Below are 18,778 nucleotides of genomic sequence, written 5' to 3'. Positions count from 1 at the left end.
TTTGTTTATCAAATCTAGGCTAACTATTTCCATGACATGGGAGTTAATCCAAACACGCAGTAAAATCCTGGTTCTCCTAAAGTTATTGAGGCTTTTGAAGCTGACTTCCATCCAAACACAATTTTAACCCTACTTTGTGCAAAGGAAAGTGATAACTGTAGATGAAGGCAGAGTTTCTGCTGCTGAGTACTACTGAGAATGGAAACGAGATATGTCATTATTTACCCACAGTTATTTTGGTTTTCCTCACTGCTTGAGTGTGGAAAATAACTAGAGTTAACTACACAGATTCTGGTGGTCCACACCTGCTCTTTAATGATGACAGCTCCATATGGGGTCCAAGTTAATAATTTGTGCTGCAGTTACTAGATCTTAGTTTTCTCCACTACCCAAAATCCTTCCTGGAACTTGGTTTCAGCAATCTGGGAAAAAGCAGTACCTGAGTGCATGGTTTCTGGCCAAGCTGGGCTGACGTTCCTGCAGCATCTCAAAAATGTTGGGTTGGCGTAGAAATGCAACAATCTTGTCATTGTAAGCTGGAAAAGAAAAGCAAACCCAACAAAAACAATTAGGAGGCTGTTTTGACCACTGAGGGGGCCTTGTCATGCCACCACGACTGTGCAGGGACACACTGACTGCACTGCTAGTGAGGTACCAGGCAACAAGAAGCAGTGCATGTGGCTGATGAGAAGTTCTGAAAAGCATCTTAGTGAGCACTGCTTTGAAAAGAAAGAAACAAGAAACTCTGCTTACCCAGAGGTAATGTCTCATGATGGTGCTGGTTTCGGATAGCTGTTACAAGACTATTGCCAGGACGAGCCAACAGAGTAACTCCTCTGTTTCGAGACACTTCGGAGGCCTACGACATCAGAGGAAGGGGAAAGAAGGATCAAGACTGAGCATCGTAGGCACACCAGTCAGTAAAAGAGGTTTCTCATCTTTACTTCTGCGATCTTTAGAGCAATCCACGATGCTGAGTGAAGGACAGAAAGCCTGTGTGAAAATGACAGCTTTACAATTGAGCCAACTTAACAAAGTCAGGCACTCCTGTGTTTCCAAACAGAGGGACACCATTATCCACAGCTATCACACCTCTTGTCTCAGTGAGTCACTGCAACGGTGGGTAACCTCTCCCTGGAAGTGTTCAAGGCTAGGCAGCATAAGGCTTTGAGCAACCTGGTCTAGTGGAAGGTATCGAGTTGGAACTAGATGACCTTTAAGGTCTCTTCCAACCCAAACCATTCCATGAATCTATGATTCTAAGACTCCTTGATGCTGCAGGGAAGGCAGCAGAATCCAGAAGTAAATGCAAATTAAAGGTATTGCAGTGATGGAGTTGTGTGGTTCAATGAAAATAAAATCTCAGTAACATCATACAGTCTCTTGTTCTAGCATAACTGCATTTATTTCAAGATCTTCAATATTAATTTGAAAAAAAGAAAAAAATAAAAGCCCACAACACTGCAAGATGTTCACTCAGCATTGTTGCAGGGAGATCAAGTACTGGAAATAGCATGAAGAAGGCCTATCTATGTAGAGCACAGGACAGAAAAGGGCTACATTGTCACAAATGGGGGTTGCCTAACTTGCCTAACCAGAAAAAGGAGTTGAATTTTATACAATAAGAAAAGAACATAATCTGAAGAGCTGATAAAAGGAGTAGTAAGAAGGAAATTTATCATGACTACTTAACTCAGGCACATAAAGAATGCCACTCTACTACACACAGTATCTAGTGAAGGGAATCACACCAGGAAGGCAAATACATCAAAAGGGGGGAAAAACACTTAGGTATGAGGATACTAAAAGCCACACAAGGAAATCAGTCTTCAGTAACTCTTTCAGGACTTGTGCAAGCCAAGGGGGACCCATGTCTCCTTCACATTGCTCCAAAACATTACCACAGTGAAGCAGTGAAGCCACCAGAGGAGCACTGCTACAAAATCCGTGAGGACACCCTGTACCAGCACAAGATGTGTCAGGAATTCCAACTGCCATTCTGCTGGGCTAATGGCAGCTGCTCCTTTCTCACTGCACAAACTGCAGCACTTGGCAACCACTTCAGGAAGAAATTGCCCTTACTCCAATATTTTAAATCTTTAGCTCTGCATCCAAGTAAATGGTGCCAACCCATTTTCAGTGGTACGGCCAAATGCCAGGTCTTCCAACTGGATATAAATGAAAACTGAGAAGCTAAATGTGACTGGCAAGTTGCCTTTGGAGCACATAAACCATAAAATGTTCATATGGAACAAGATATCAATCAATGCACTTCATGTGTCAATACACTTCACATGTGTCAATGCACAGGTTAAACAACGAAAAATCTTAATGGCTCTAATTAAACATACTGCAGCTTTAAACAAAAATCTGCTGTGAAAGTGCATGGTGAATGTTTTGCTCCATCGTTCAGTTATGATCTCACTTTTACACCACTATGAAATCACAGAATCACAGAGTTAACCAGGTTGGAAAAGACCTTTGAGATCATCAAGTCCAACCTATCACCCATGGGTGTATCTGCTGACAAGGGACTTATCCCAGAGCTCAGGTTCTCCATGTCCAGGCAGATCTAGAGATTGAGTGAGGATGTCTCTTTTCCAGCTCCCTGCTGAAGAGCCTTGCACAGGATTGCAGCTGGTGGGTGAGCTTGTTCTTAAGGGTGGTCTCTGCCTCATCCTTGGCAAAGACAAATCCCATGCTCTTGTTGCTATACACAGATTTACTGAGTAGGAAGGGAGAAAGGGAGGAGGAGGAGTAACAGAGGAGTTAAACACACATCTCTGAGAAATATTAGCACCAGTTGGTATTTGCTCATCACTTGGGAACTGCATGGTACTTCTGTCCAGCCTGGGGCTGGATTCTCCCCTTGCTCATGTCACTTCATTTTATTTATTTTTTTATTTTATTTTGGATAGCTTTCTAGTGCTGCTGAGTTGTGTGCCTGAACGTATTTATCCTAAAGCAAGAATTCTGAACCAAAATGTGTCCAGACACCATGAAAAGAAACCTTTACTCCTCTCTTTTCTGCTTGCAGATTCTGGTTTAACAGCTTTTAACCTTAACATAATAAACTGCTCACTCTATGGTGCTCTACTTCATCACTATCATCAGGCATTGCTAATGCCATGTTTGGATCATGGTCTTTACACATACACCTCTAAACAATTGTTCTCTGGCAACACAACAAGCAAATTTCCAGCCATTTAATTAACTTCCACTTTGCTAATATTCCTCTTTCCAGTCTTTTAGCCAATACAGTACAATTGATTGCTCCAATTCAATGTTTAATCACAATTGCCTCGTCTAGTTTGACTTTCTAATTGAATCATTTAATCTAGATTAGAACACTATTCCCTAATTAAAAGAGTGACCCCTCTAATGATTTAGTGACCTAGTTCATCTAGTGCGGGATAATCTGACAGATTTTATGGCAGGATTTAGCGGCTTTGCAATTGATGCTGCGATGTTGCAACCAGAGTGGGGAGTCCAAACCATCACAGGAGCCTTTCAATGATACAATATCCTTTCCTGGGTTTTATGCCACTGCTGGACTTGGGAGGCTCCTGCCTAGTTGAATCCTGAGACTTGCTTGATGTGATTTGAGTCAGTGAGGAGATTCATACACTGTTAAGTTCCAGTACCTTCTCTGCCTTCTTGCTAACCAGAAACTCTTCCCTTTCCATTTCGGGTGCTGCCTCATTTCTTCTTTTTGTCTTTAAAGTCTGTACCTTGTAATCATACACTGTGATTTCCACTGCAGATGCAAAGTCTCATAGATTGACCTGCTCTGTTCATAGCAGGCGGAAGGACTTGGTGACCTATGTTCTTTTAGTTACTGGTAGCCAGTACAGCTGCCTGAACTTTACTTTCAAAAGTCAAGAGTAGCATCAACCACCTTCTGCAAGTAAAAAAACCCCAAGACACTTAAAGAAGTGCTCACTAAAGAATCTGTAGCATTTCTGTTGAGTTTATCTATAGTACCATTTAATATCAACAACCTACCCAAGGGGATATCAAAAGTTTTTACAGAAGTCCTTTATTTAGAAGAATACTTCAACCAGCAGGACTAGGGATGTGACTGACCCCCTGGATTCAGCACCTTGAGTACTGGGTTCAGTTTTGGAGCCTTCATTACAAGAAACACATTGAAGTGCTGGAGTGGGTCCAGAGAAGGGAAACAAAACTGGTGAAGGGTCTGGTGAGGAGCAGCTGAGGGAATTAGAGTTTTTTAGTTCTGAGAAGAGAAGGCTGAGGGGAAGCCTTCTCAATCTCTACAAATTACTGAAAGGACATTGGAGTGAGGTAGGTGTTGGTTTCTTCTCCCTAGTAACAAGTGATATAGAACAAAAGGAAGTGGCCTCCAGTTGCCAGGGAAGGGTTAGGTTGGATAGTAGAAGAAGCTTCTTCACTGAAAGGCTTCTCAAAGACTGGAACAAGCTGCCCTGGGAAGTGGTTGAATCCCCATCCCAGGAGGTGTTGAAAAGAGGCAGCGGTGTGCTGAGGGACATGGTTTAGCACCAGACTTGGTAGAATTAGAGAATGGTTGAACTTGATGATCTTAAAGGTCTTCCCCAACTGAAACAATTCTGTGATCTTGTGCAGAAAAGCATAAAAGTTACAGATTAATTTATGAAATGGGTGCTCTCTTTCTTGGAAGAGGGAAGTACAGTTCTGTTATATGTGCTGCTATTTTTTATACATGTTTTTAAAAACAGCCCACCAGATAGAGGCTAAGGGGGAAGGGGCAGTTTTAATCTCCACTTGGCCTGTTAGTGTTTGGGGTAGGCCTTGAATAACAGCACTTGGAAACAACAGGCAAGCTTCCAAAGGAGTTGTGTAACTGCTATTGCTATTCTCTGAGTAGCAATATATACTGAGAAGGAATATTAAAGGTCATAAAGCAAAGCAAACTGCCATATTTGAGATGACACATTTTTATGTTCCAGTTCTGCAGGGGAGTTTTAAAAGTACATTTGAAATACTAAAAATCCATTCTTTATTAGTATTGCAAGGTATTCTGTTCAACAAGACAGATTACCAGGCAGGAATCAAGGTCACACTTTGATGACTCAAAATGATGTAGAAGATTCATGGATGTCATGGAAGGGAGGGCAGGAGATCATCAGTTTTACTTCAGCACTGTAGCTTACCTACTGCACTGGCTGTGGCCAGGGAGCTCAGAAACTTCTGTGTGGCTGAGACAAAACTGGCTTTTGCACTATGTATTGGCCTGAAAGTATGAAGAAAAGGAGACCCAATGCCCATGTAATTGTTAGCTCCTCTGGTTAACTGCTCTTGCTGAACTCTATTCTGCCTTAATGTGATCACATCGGTTTGGCTCTTGCAACCAAAACTTAGTTCTGGCAATGCCTGTTCTCTCCTAGATTAAACAGATCTTTCTATTAATTTTCTAAGCATTCCAGACATTACATTTGCTTTTTTGTCTGCTCTTGAGTACTGAGATCACAATTTCTTAGAACCAGAATAATTTCTGATGGCTCAGCTAAGAGCCATCACTGAGTGTGTAAAGCTGGGGTATTTCTTTTTGAGCTCATCTGGTTTTTTTGTCTCTTCTTTCCTTAACTGATCACTCAGTGTCACAAAGTCCCTGGGAAGTCCAGATGACACATTTTGGCACTTGGGCAGGATGCCAGGTGTGTACCAAGGCAGGGGATAGAGTTTTTCCTCTCTTTTCTATACCCTTTCTGAGGGTATAGACCTTTACTGCCTCTTTTCTGTACCCTCTCTGGCACCCACAAGCAATTGTGGCTGAAGCTGCACTGTTCTGCTCTCCTTCAGTCTCATTTGACATCTGTATGTAATGTTCAAAACTGCTGGCTGTCTTTCTTGGTCCTTCATACTGTCCTGGTGAGAGATTCCAGAGGCCACACCACCTGCTCAGCAAAGAAACCAGCTGGACTGCAGACAGCTGATACATGGCCAGGACAAAGCCCCAAGTGTGTCCCTACAGACATGATTTATAGGACAAAAGATCATCCAAATCCACTTGGAAGAAATGGCATGGAACATGCAGCTCTTAATAAATAGGCTGAGTTGTAAATGGTGGGCTTTTAGGCACCAACCCAAAGTCCTTGGAAATCAATAGAAGTCCTTCCAGTGGAGCAGAAGATGCTTCCAGAGGGGAAGCTACTGACTCTAACAAAGGTGCAGAAGCACTGTGGGAACTGGCCACCGAGACTTTGTAAGGTGTCAGCACAGCTTCAGTGGCTCATGGTACCAAATCAGTGGCCTCAGTGAACAGTTAACCATTTCCCCAGAGGATTATTACTCAAAAATGATCAACACTTTTCACTCCCTTCCCTGTACTTGGTATTTTGGGTTTATTGCAAATTGTTCTTTGTCAGCCTTGCCAGCATTTGCAAAACCAAGTGTATTTTCTAGGCTAGGTCTTCTGAGTTGCTCAGCAGTATTTCTGTCCTGGACATGGTGAATTTGTAAGCGAGCTCCAGGCAAACATGGACCCAAATATGAATCATCATGCAGGTGACTTTCACATTCATGTCAAAAATTCAGTCACCACATCAACACTAAACTGAAGCTGTTGGCAGATGCCAGTTGCTGAGTTGGTAGGAAGATATATTTGAAAGAGATTCACTGATACACTTCTATCTTCAGATATATGTTGCCATGTTTGCCCCAGATGGAGAAAACCTACTCAAGCTACTCATGCCTCATCTACCTTTGGTCCTAAAGTACTGACCTCCCTCCCCAGTCAGCTCCTGATCCCAACCCTATTTGGCAGTGGGAGGTGTTCAGACTGGTCCTGCTGCAGTAAATTTTACTGTTAATTTCACAAGCATTTCTCCAGATGTTTTTCTGGAAGAGGAAAATCCTTTGGCCAGAATTTATCTCTACTCCTCTACCACTTCGGTCTCTACAAATCTTCAGCCGTATGGATTTGCTATATGAAGAACCTGATGGCTATTTCTTCTTCCTTAAGTTCACAATACAAACTCAGGACTTAGGTTTTATTCATCCTGCCCATGGCCCTCTCATAAAAATCATTCCATGAAATATGGGAAAGATGATCAGTGTGACTGAAAACTAGGGAAGCAAACCTCAACATACATTACTGCACTACTGCTGGGGAGTTTATCTTGGAGCATGAGACTGCTGAAGTATCAGGCTATAAAAAGAATGAGTGACTTGACTTTACTAAAGCAAAACTAGGATGTCAAAGATGGATTCTTCTTTTAAAATCTGTTTTGTCACAATTTCACTTTGGTTATTTAGTTCTACTAGTTTTCTATTTAATTCTGAAAAATTGTCAAAATATAAAGCTTCATTGCCAGCAAGCTGTGAGATAAGCCCTCCAGAAAGAAAAATAAAAATCTCTTATGTCCTTTGAAAGACAAAAATCCACAAGGCACTTTGTTTCAGTGCATTTCAAAGATAAAAAGTGCTTTTAATTCTACAGAAGATTCTACAGAAAGTCTCTGCATTGATATCAGCCCAGTTACCTCTCCAGCACTGTAGCTACGGAGTCGCTGAAGATGCTGCCTGTGTGTCAGGTGATTGGGGAGACGACCATTCTGCAGTGGGATCCTGGGGTCTATGAAAGTGGTAGCACGGCTGTTGTGGTCCACGAAGAAAGACTGAAACACACAGGAACAGCGTTTCTTTGTAAGAAGACTGCCAGCACTGTGATGGCCTCATTGAGTGAAAACCACTGGGTCGTCTGGCAAGAAATACTCTGCTCAGCAAGCAACAGGACATTCTCAGTCAAAGCCAGAACAGCTCTTGGAAAATACTTGAAGCTATGTAGGTCAAAATCATGTGCAATGACCATGAAGTAAACAAGACAAAAGGAATTAAAATTGCCGGGGAACACTGCTTTAGCCAGTTTAGTGGTTCCAGAAGTCACTCAGCAGAGCTTCGTTGGAGGCAGAGACACTAGGCCAAATTTTGCAGTCATGACAGGCTTAGACTCTGGCTTAAACTTTTTTGTTGGTCCAATGCTGCCTTGGCTATGGTGTGATATTCCACAGAAAGTTAAAGGGTCACCACTACGCTTCAAAACATGGGCTCTTGAAGCTTTTTTCTGCTTCTAAAATAATTCTGCTTGTGCTTTTTAAACCAAGCCTTCACCTAGTTTGAGTGAAGAAGGAAGGAACCTTTAGTAATCACGCAGCCTGATGTGCTGTGATTAGTTTTGTTGGTGCTCCCTTACCTTGCCCTGCTGGTCAGTTTTTATCTCCCAGCCACGAGGAAGCTCCAGCCGTGTATCAGCAAACATGTTGATAAAATTTACCAGGTCTCTGTTGTGCTGATAGCGCTCAAAGTTACGAGCGTCTCTCCGGATCTTCAATATCATATGCTTCAAGCAGGTACTGTTAGTGAAGACTCGATAGGCACTCTGTGAGATGGGAAACAGAAGTGAGGAAAGGCAGTCCTGGTGTCACAACAACACACTCGGTTATTTCACAGGACATGCGACCAAAGAACTGAAACAAACTCTGTTAGGTTCAAGAATTGATTCCAACTCATTGTTTTGATCTGAACAGCTACTTCATGTGAACACCTAGAATTAAGAAATACAATCTGGAAAGTGAAACGCCCCCACACACCATGCACAGCTAGCTTGTGGAGAAGCAGCTGCCTTTCTAACCCAGTCCAAAAAGATGATGAGCTACAACACCTCACACGAGATGCTTGTTTCAGCCTTTTCACTGGTCACCAGAAACACACTGCTTGTGTGACTGGATGACGCTAGAGAGATGCAAAGACATCTGGGAACACGTATTTATGTTGTAATTCCAATCAAGATACATGTGGTAGGATTCACGAACTTAAGAGGACTGCAGTGCAGATGTCTATATCTAAGCTTGGTGACTTATTTATGGTCACTTTAGAGCCACAGGACAGAAACAGACACATTGAGCTGTCTGTTTTTGGAAGATACGAATCGTTTCCTGGAAAGCAGTATTTGTTTCTGCAGTGACTACAAAGCATGTCAGATGGAGATATTTTCATGAGCTAGAGGAACACCATCCCTCAGGCACCAAGCCATATCTCACAAAGGGCATTAAATGCACTGAGGCAGTTGTGAATGACTGTGCTGATCTGGTTGCAGAACAGGGGCCAAAGAGTGTTCAATGACAGAGAGCCACAAAATACACTTAGGCTGACAAGTGTGTTCTTATCCACAGGCTGCTCCTGGGGTCATTTACTGAAGGGAAAAAGCTGCTCAAGACAGGGTAGGAAACGTTAGAATAATCTTCAGACCTTCTGAGCATTTCACTACAGAGGAAATGAGGATGTTGGTTCTGCTGGTCAGCCTGAAGCCTTTAATTACTCACTGGAGTAATAAAGGATCACTGGAGGACTCTTGTCTCCAGCCAGCTGAGCCCCACTGTATGTACCTGTAATCTGTCCAGAGAATCTGACCCCAAAACTCTGAATTCTCTATTTCTGTGTAATTTGCTTTAACCGCTCTAATGCAATAAAACCTTTATCAGTATTATTGGTATTATGCAAGGATTTATTACGGTGGTATTCCTTAGAAATACTGCCTGCAGCACAGGGTCCCTAATTATGGCCAGGGATGGTAAATGTTATGAAATCACAGAGATATGATCTCTGCCCTGAAGATATGACCTGGTTAAAACCCAGGAAAGCTTCACGGTCACAAATTGCTAAGATCCCAGCCTGCTCCAAGACAGATGGTGTATTTTGATCTAATATGTTGCCAATGAGAGAGTACCTCTTAGGTGCACTGGGTGAACAAAAAAAGTAGGTTTCTGATTGAAATAAAATCTCTAAAAAATGAGAGACTTTCCTTTTTCATTCTAACTGCTGGATAATATTTTCCAATCCCGACTTCACTGGCATAATTAGTAGCTTGAAATTTTAATAGAGGCTTGTGGTTAAAATATTAGAAGCATGCTATAGCCAAAAATTATGTGGGCCATTATTTCTGTACAAGTGGAATCTGCAGGATGATTTGACAGATGTTTCAATAGATTATTCTGGCTCTCATAGTAGAGACAACTTTATAAATTCAAACTGAAGGCCTCTCTTTTTTCCCCCCTTCATTTCAGTGAGAAATAAAATAGTTATTCAGTCTCATGTAAGCTTTTCCTCACACCACACTATGCTCACTTTGCAAACAGCTATGCCAAATGAAAATGATATTGCTCCTAGCTGTAAATTACCATATATCATGCTGTCAATGGAGGAGATTACATGCACTCCAAAACCTAGTTCAGGTAATATGAGTTGAATTAATATATCCCCTCCTCTGCAAGGTTTCATGGACAATAATCTCTGGCAGATGTTTGGAGACGGAGAGTTGGCTTCAACCCACAAAGTGCCACAGCCAGAACTTGACCCCCATAGCTATCTAAAGACCTGCACTGAGGCAACTCCTTGAGTGTTTTAACTTCTTTTCCTTTCAAAAAGAAAGGTCATCCTTACCCAGAAATGGATGACTTTCCAAATATTCAGAAGTCATCTGTAGATGCCCAGCTGAACTGCATTTAAGAATGTCAATGGCACTCTGGGGTCACACTGCTCTTAATAGAAGAGTGTGACCAGCAGGTCGAGGGAGGTTCTCCTCCCACTCTACTCTACTCTGCCCTGATGAGGCTACAGCTGGAGTATTGTGTCCAGTTCTGGGCTCCTGAGCTCAAGAGGGACAGGTAACTAATGGAGGGAGTACAATGGAGAGCCACAAAGATACTGAGGGGATTTGAGGATCTCTCTTGAGAAGAGGCTGAGAGACCTGGGGCTCTCTAGTCTGGAGAAAAGAGGGCTGAGAGGGCATCTCACTAATGCTTATCAATATCTAAAGGGTGAAAGTCATGAGGAAGGGGCTGGGCTCATTTTAGTAGTGCTCAGTGAAAGGACAAGGGGTAGTGGGCACAAAATTCAAGACAGGAGATTTCACTTGCACTTAAGGAAAAAAATTCTTTCCTGTGAGGGTACTGGATCAGGAGACTTTTAAAACCTGCCTGGACATGTTCCTCTGCAAACTGCTCTAGTTGAACCTGCATTAGCAGGGGGAGTTGGACTAGATGATCTCTGAAGATCTCTTCCCACCCCCACCATTCTGTGATTCTGTGATATGAAAAACTAGGACTATATCTCCTTGTCAGATTTCCCTATCTGCTTCCTCCTATCATTTAGTTTTTCCTACTCCACACTAGGTTTGAAGGAAAAAATGCAGATCTATTATGTTAATGGGAAAAATTGCATTCTTACTTTTTCATTCTTATTTTTTCACTGACTTAAGTTGGTATTTCTTTCACTGCATTATGCTCACCTGCTTCTCAAGAGTGCAAACTACATGAGTTAGTAATTTTTCCCCTCTATTTCCCCGAGAGATGGTGGTGTCTGAGTAAGATTTCTCAGGAATGTGGCATGAAAGGCAACAACCTCACTACCTGCAGCAACAGACAACAGAATCAACCAAGCTGAAAGCAAGGGTTTCTGCTTATTCTGTAAGGATAAAATTAATGAGCTTTTCTGTACCTGGGAATTCCTTGTGTGAGGCAGAAACCCAGCAAAATTTTCCCAGGAGCAGCCTGCCTGTACTGTCCACTACCTGGTCTGGTGCTCAGAAAGGACAACTGATCCACAAGTCACACCACACCAATTCATGATGCATTCACCTGAGAGACCTGAGACACAGCATTTGGATTCAGAAATCCATAGTGAGAGAGAGCAAATCTTGATTACTCACATAGTTTGCATGTAGCACAGTGAAGAACTCTGGATTGGTGATGAACTTCACAGCTGGAGACTGCAGCAACAAGGTAATTTTTTGAGAATTCACAGGAGAAAGGGAACCTTCCCTCCTAACCTCTGGACAAAAGTGAAAAAGACAGCAAAATTTTATTGATTCTCTGGAAAGCACAGTTTGTCATTTAACTTTTAATGAATGGCTGAAAAAGTGGCAGTATAAAAAAGTCACCACCCTGCCCAGGGCACCTAACCTTCTTTGTGTTTTTAAGACAAGCCTGATGGCAAACTGGTAGATGTACATATGATTAGTGATGCAGGGCTTACTGCAGCAGGGCAGAAGCTGTGTGCTTTTCTGTACTGTTTGTAACACATCTCCTGATGCTTCTCAGTATTATCCAGACACAGCAGGTTTTACTAGCTGATGATTTGGGGTTCTGCCACCCAGGTCCTGAGTGGTTCCCCTCACTGCTCATTTTACAGAGACATGATTCTCCAGTCCATCTTAAGGAGTTCACCAGCAGAAAGCATTTGGTAATAAGACTGGATTCAGGAAGCCCCCTGCTCAGCCACTCACATTCATGTTGGTACTGCAAAGCATTGATCCTTGTATTATTTTTGGCAAGTCCAAGGTTTTGGGAAATTGTATGGTAAAGAAAAGAAACCACAGACACAAAGGGATACTTTCTGATCTGTATAAATTCATGAAACAAAGGAGCAGAACCCAGCATCTGAGAACATAACTCTGCAGAAGTGGGAACTTCTTGACCTTCTATAGGCACCAGAAAAATGCTTCCTACTACAGAATTTTGGCTTAAGTATGCAGTTGTGGTGTTTTCAAAGGCAAGCCAAATTTAATTTGCAGTCCAGGGAAGCTGGATGCAGACGTCATCCACAGAATAAATATAGATATTATTTTTTTTCTTATCACTTATCACTTTTCTTCCTGCTAGAGACATCTTAGTCTATCTACTTAAAACTGCAGACTGGATCCATTGCTGGGGATAAATTGACTTTTACTGCCTTAGAATCTGGATTAATACATCTAAATTGTATTCCTTCTGACATTTTTCTTTTAAATTAAAAGGCAAACAGCAAATACATCTTACAGTGGCCTTTTCTTATTCTAGTGTGGTCTACACCATCCTTGATCTTCTAATTCTTGCATTTCATACAATGATTGACTTTTTACTTCTAAACCCAAAGCAATTATCATTTAAGATGACACATCTCATACTCATTAGTTCTTTGTGGTCAAAACAAAACAGTGAATGTTACATAACAAATTGACCTAAACACTTACTGGTAGCAATTCCTATTAAATTACTCTTTTATTATCTAGGCTATTATAGTACAGGATTATAGATATTACAAGTAATGACTACATTACTTATCATTTCAATATTAATGATAAAATGTGGACCTCATTTCCATTTCAGCTACTAACAGAGAGGACTGGATTCTCTCTCTAAGACACAGAGTAGGTAATAGGCTCCCATAAATGGCAAAAGAAGGGATTGCAAGGAAACTCTGAATATAAAATATTAAACATTCTTAGTCAAAACAGATTTTCAAGCTAAAAACACCTAACGGATCAGGAAAACAAAAAGGCAACATGGACTATTTTCCCAAACTTGTTTAAAAAAAGATTTCCCTCTGTCTCTGTGTTATTTTCCCTTTTCCACATGGAACATTAAGAAAATTCAAGCAGATGTGTGGGTTCTTTCCCTTTGACAATGGTATTTACAGAGGGAGGGCAAAACGATGGCAGGAAGTCATACTTACTTCCAGCAAACACCACAAAACACAAAATTAGGTGAAAACGACCAAAAGGAAGATAACTGCAGTGCAAATTCTCAAACAAGATTTGAAACACTTATTTTTGCATGCCCACAAGTTCCATAGTGGGCACTACTCTGATTGCTGGTGCTTCTTACCTGAAACAAACACTTAGGCTATGGTTTCACAAATGTTTTAAGAAAATATGACTCATATGAAGAGTTCCCTGCCATCTCATCCTACCCTACCTATTCTGCTCTTCTTTTCTGTACTGACAGTCATTTTTGTCTAGTCATCTAGTGAGACAGATGAAAGAACTAACCTGGCTGAAAATAACATTAAGTAAAAGAAACAAGATTATTTTTCAGTCACATAGGTCTATGCTCCTGTATGGGGTCCTGTGCCATATGTTATTGATGAGCAAAATGAGAGCTGTGTCTCCTTCAGTAGCAGCCCTCACTTAGGTCAGCTCATAGCTATCACAGAATCGCAGCTTTAAAAGCCCAAGTATTTCATACCTGATGCCAGGACCCCTGCAGGTGTGACCATATAGACAAGTGTAGCAGTGCAAAAGCCATGTCCAGAGAGAGTAAAATGCAATGCCCCAAGACAAAAATCACATTGCAGCAAAAATAAGACAGTGTCATTTTTGTAACCACTAAGGTGAATAAAGAACAGATGCCTTTTCCATTTTAATTTCAAACAGGCCTTTTCTAAAGTAAAAATGCTTTGCCTGTCTTACTAGATGTTAAAAAAGAACTGAGGTCCATTGTATGTAGCTCTGTACCTCTGGTTTCAGGTCTAAAAATTTCAAGCCTGAAGCTCTTTTCTTTTAATTGGTTTTTGCAACCCAGTATAACAAAGTTCCAGTCTCCAATGGAAATGCAGATTTCCCCAGAACTGAAGGTCATCACTGAACGGCACTGAAGATGCCACTCAGTAGCTTTTCCCCCCATACCTGAGCTTGGCTGGGAAGGTTCAGCCTCAGAGTCACTTCCTCCTCCAGCAGGAACTCTCTCCACCCTGTTGTTTACCACAGCATCGTCTTCAGTCCGCTCTGTGGCAATGGTTCGCTGGATGTTTTGGTATCTACACACGTTCGGAGAAAGGAACAACATGCTTCAGTTAACAGGAGAGCTTTCTGGTGGCTTTCCACCTAAATCAAAGCTGGTTTTGAATTACTCCAACACTTCCATCTTCAGCATACAACAGAGTCAGAGCACACCTGACTCTTCAGCTGATGCAGATACTCACATCTAGGTCAACCATTACTCTGCAAGTATGGCGTTTTGCACTGACTAACAAATAGCTACAAAGGGTGCAAAGCTAGGAATACTCAAAGGTCAAATTTAGATAGGTGTTTAGGCTACAGGTTGCTACTAGGCTTCCCTTTAAAACACCTGGGCACCTGGAACCTCAGTCTACTGGTGGATCATGGTTTCCCTTCTCATTTAGTCATAACCAATGAAGTAAGGATCAATTCTGTGACATGCTGAGTACCCTTCAGTCTTTTTATTACAGTAATGGATGCACACGTGCAAGCCTAGAGGTAAAGACTAATAAGAATTTATGATATTGCATGGCCAGTAGTTGGGAACACTTCCACTGTAGCTGACAATATGGACTGCAGACTAATGGGTAGTGTGACCTCAGAGAGCTACAATCTAATTGATATGACACACAGAGAAAAGAAGAATAAGACATAACATGAGCTGAATGAGCAGCCTAAGGATGCAAGTGTTAAATCCTTTTAGGAAATCAGTGGGATTGGGCACTTGGGTGCAGCCAGCTGGAGAACAAGGAAGAGGAAACAATAAACAGATAAATAAATAACAGCAAGAACGACAGAATAAAAGTCTGAATAAAAACCTGCAAATGCCTCTAAAAATATCTATAACTTCATTTCCATGCTAATCATAGAACTAATTCCCACATTATTTTATGTCCATGGGATGATCATGGTCTTACTGATGAACCCAATCCTAAATACTTCAGTAGATTAGGAATAAAGTATATACTTGGTTGGGGGAATAACCTGGAGTGTTTTGAATTTGCACTACACAAAACAAATTTTACTTAACATATTCACTCACACAGATGAATAAGATTAGAGATCAAGATTTCTTTGGTTCTACTGGCAAGCTGTCAAGATAAGTCTATATATTGAATATGCATTTTATATACAGATACAAAAAGATAAGGAAAAGAAAGTATAAGGAGAAATTAAGAAGCAGAGAGAAAGAAAATAGGTTCTCTTCAATAATTTAATTTTGAATCCTTATTTCTGGATTACATTTCCACATGTATATAAACCAGGATGGTTTTACTGTCTGTTTAATCTCATCCAGAATTGTTTCTCACTTTTCTGACTTACCTTGTTTTTTCTTTCTTCACCTCAAGCTCTGACTTACAAATGTTACTTAATTTCTCTCTCTCTCTCTCTATTTGTTAATGCATACTTTATTCCAAAGGAGAAGTTACTCAGGAGTTAGTTTCCCAAAGTGACACAAGATCATTAAAGACAAGCAGTTAGGATTTGGCTTTTACATCTCTTAAGAGATATCATCTCCAGCAGTTCACTGAAACCCTACCTTGGACAGAAGGGACAGAGATAATTAAGAAAAATAATCAAAAGTTTAATAGATTTATGCTAAACTTTCACAGTACTATGTGTGTCCTCCAGTATTCAAAGTCATTTGAAACTCCATCTAATGTACATTTGGACAGTTTAAGTAAACAGCCATCTTGACAAGGCAATTCTGATAGCAGGTTTCACAACAACCTGAATTTACTGGAGTTTTAAACCCTCTGTTTTAGACCTACATTTTACATTTTTATTCACTTGACTGCAGGCAACTGAATGAACTTTCCATTCCAGTGCTGGAGGAGTTTTACAACACCCACATGTAATGGAAAAGGGGGGGGGAAGAAGTTCATATAATCAAGGAATATAAGCATGTATATAAAAAAAACCCTTGTAGCTTCAATTTAATTAGATGGTAGAAAATCCCTGCTGGCAAACCTTAAAGAGTAACACTAGCCGTATGCCAACAACAGGCTACGCTTTTCTTTTGGGTCTCAATACTATAAAATCTTATATAAATACCAGAAAATGCCAAAGTAATTGCAGAAAACATTGAAAGTGCAAAAGTTATGGGAATGCCTCTGGAAATTCCAGTCTCCTTTCAAAGTGATTTGTCAAAGAAATGAAGGTTTAGAAATACCACACTTGACTATTAGGGTTATAATTTATGGTGCTTACTACCTTTTAAGTTAGTGCAAAGACAAGCCTAGTTATATCTATGCTGCAAAGCACCTTTCCAGCAGAGCTTTAACAACAAGTATAGTTATCTGCTTTGCTAACAAGTATGAAAGTCAGGTAGCAGTGTAGAAAGTGAGCAAGGGTCTTTAAAATAAGAAGCATGGATGTCTCTTTGGAGTTTGCCCAACCCCTGGATCCCAGTTTTGCATTCCCTATAGCCTCAAATGGTTCCTACAGCTAAAGGGAAGCTTGGAGCACAGAAGGAAAGCAGAACTAGGTTCAAGCACAGCTATGGGGCTTTTTCAGGCTGAGTTTCCAAAGCTTTGTGGTTTTGGCTGGGCTGGAAATACCAAGCTTCCCTGTAATATTCTGGTCTTTTCATTCCCTTCCATTCCCTTCCACAAATGAAACCAGGAAGCCAAAAAGTGAGTAGATAGGTTTAAAAAGAAAAGTCACCAGGGTTTTTCAAACTGTTAAGTGATTTTGAATCCAAATTTTGTTTGAGGTTAGAGCAAAAGTTCAGGCTGCTGCGAATTCTATCAGCAAGGTCTATGTTTGCTGTTTCTTCACTTAAAATGATTCTTAGGTGTGCTTGCTGGAGAAAATTTCCAAAAATGAACTTTGAAATACAGCAAAACAGAATTTCTAAAGTGAGTGATTAAAACATAGCCTGATCCTTCAGAGTGCTGATGATAATCATTTATAAAAAGGTGGTTTTCCTCAAAATCCTGAAATCTGTGGACATGAAATATTTGAAATTATGTTTAGGACAGTACTAATTATTAATAGTATAACAGCCATGTTGAAAATACAGAAATGACTTGCCACTGGACTAATACTCAGAGCTTCACTATGAATCTCTTACTAGAATCTTGGCAACGTGTTCCCAAACTTGGGAACAATAGGAGACCTCAGCATTCAGCTTCTCAAAATCAAGGGAGCTCTGGCAGAGAGTAGTGAATCATCAGCTTTTTTCCTCTGCCCTAAGAAGCCATGACAGTTCATGTTTAATAAAGCTGTAAAGTGTTTAGTCTCTAATGGGACTCTGGTAGGGACAAATACTGCACTCTAGAAACCCCTTCGTACTTCTTCTTACTGTGTAATGGGATATAGGAATACTAAAACCAGAGAGATCCAAAGAACGTCAATTCTCAGCCCAAACCAGTGATAATCGAGTCAGAACCAAGAAAGCTAGGCAGCCTACAAGAAAATATGGAACAAAAGTTTGGAGCAAGGAGGTCAGAAGGGCAGTGCCCACCCTTCAGTTTCTGCTGGTTTCATCACTAACCTGCATGGACTAACAGAATGGAAAACTGCTCCGTAGACACTCACATGAACTTTTGCCTTTCCTGGGTATGCTGCAGTTAGAATCACAGAATGGTTTGGGTTGAAAGGGACCTTTAGAGGTCATCTAGCCCAACTCCACCACAGCTGGCAGCAACATCTTTAACTAGAGCAGGTTGCTCAGAGCCCTGTGCAGCCTGACCTTGAATGTTTCCAGGGATGGGGCATCTACTACTTCTCCGGGCAGCCCGTGTCAATGTTTTGGCATCCTCACTGTAAGAAACATCTTCCTTAAACCTCATCTAAGTTTCTCCTTCTTTTAGTTTAAACTTTTAAAACCATTGCCCCTTGGGCCTGTTGGAACTCGCTAACCTCAAACAAATCCTGATGTAGGTCCAGAACAGAGCTTTCTGCTTTCTGTGGCAGGTAACCTGCTTAAGTGGTAGTCTGAGCTTTATCATGGCTCAAATTCCTCTCAAAGACATGTGCCAATGACAGAGAAGTCATGTAAATCCCTGGAAAGAATTGACATTAAACATTTGTTTTCCTTAGTATGTTTTGTTTTTTTTTAACTTTAATGTGGTAGCTTCATACAGTCTGAGGAAAGCTGTAATGAGGGAGCAGGCTCTTTCACTTCTTTATGACATAGTGTGTTATGAAATACTATCAAAAATAATGAATTTTGGTGAAAAATGGAGAAATTCTTCAAGAGTGTATTGATGGTGCTGACTGAAGTTGCAAAACAAC

At 41.0% G+C, this 18,778-nt stretch overlaps 1 protein-coding gene across 2 annotated transcripts in view; it reads right to left on the bottom strand.

The window, feature by feature from the left end:
- The window catches only part of HECW1 (HECT, C2 and WW domain containing E3 ubiquitin protein ligase 1), a 183,295-nt gene that overhangs the window by 45,602 nt on the left and 118,915 nt on the right, over positions 1 to 18,778 (bottom strand). For both annotated transcript variants that reach the window (XM_054384743.1, XM_054384744.1), the window contains 6 exons: positions 14,444 to 14,574; positions 11,708 to 11,829; positions 8,195 to 8,380; positions 7,485 to 7,619; positions 754 to 859; positions 440 to 536 (listed from right to left, as the gene is read on the bottom strand). In XM_054384743.1, the coding sequence (XP_054240718.1) occupies positions 440 to 536; positions 754 to 859; positions 7,485 to 7,619; positions 8,195 to 8,380; positions 11,708 to 11,829; positions 14,444 to 14,574 (777 nt within the window). The remainder of the gene's footprint in view (positions 1 to 439; positions 537 to 753; positions 860 to 7,484; positions 7,620 to 8,194; positions 8,381 to 11,707; positions 11,830 to 14,443; positions 14,575 to 18,778) is intronic.

This window comes from Indicator indicator, chromosome 11, assembly GCF_027791375.1.
Source record: "Indicator indicator isolate 239-I01 chromosome 11, UM_Iind_1.1, whole genome shotgun sequence".
NCBI lineage: Eukaryota > Metazoa > Chordata > Aves > Piciformes > Indicatoridae > Indicator > Indicator indicator.
The sequence above is the reverse complement of the archived record's forward strand: the minus strand, read 5'-3'. Positions and strand labels throughout refer to the sequence as shown.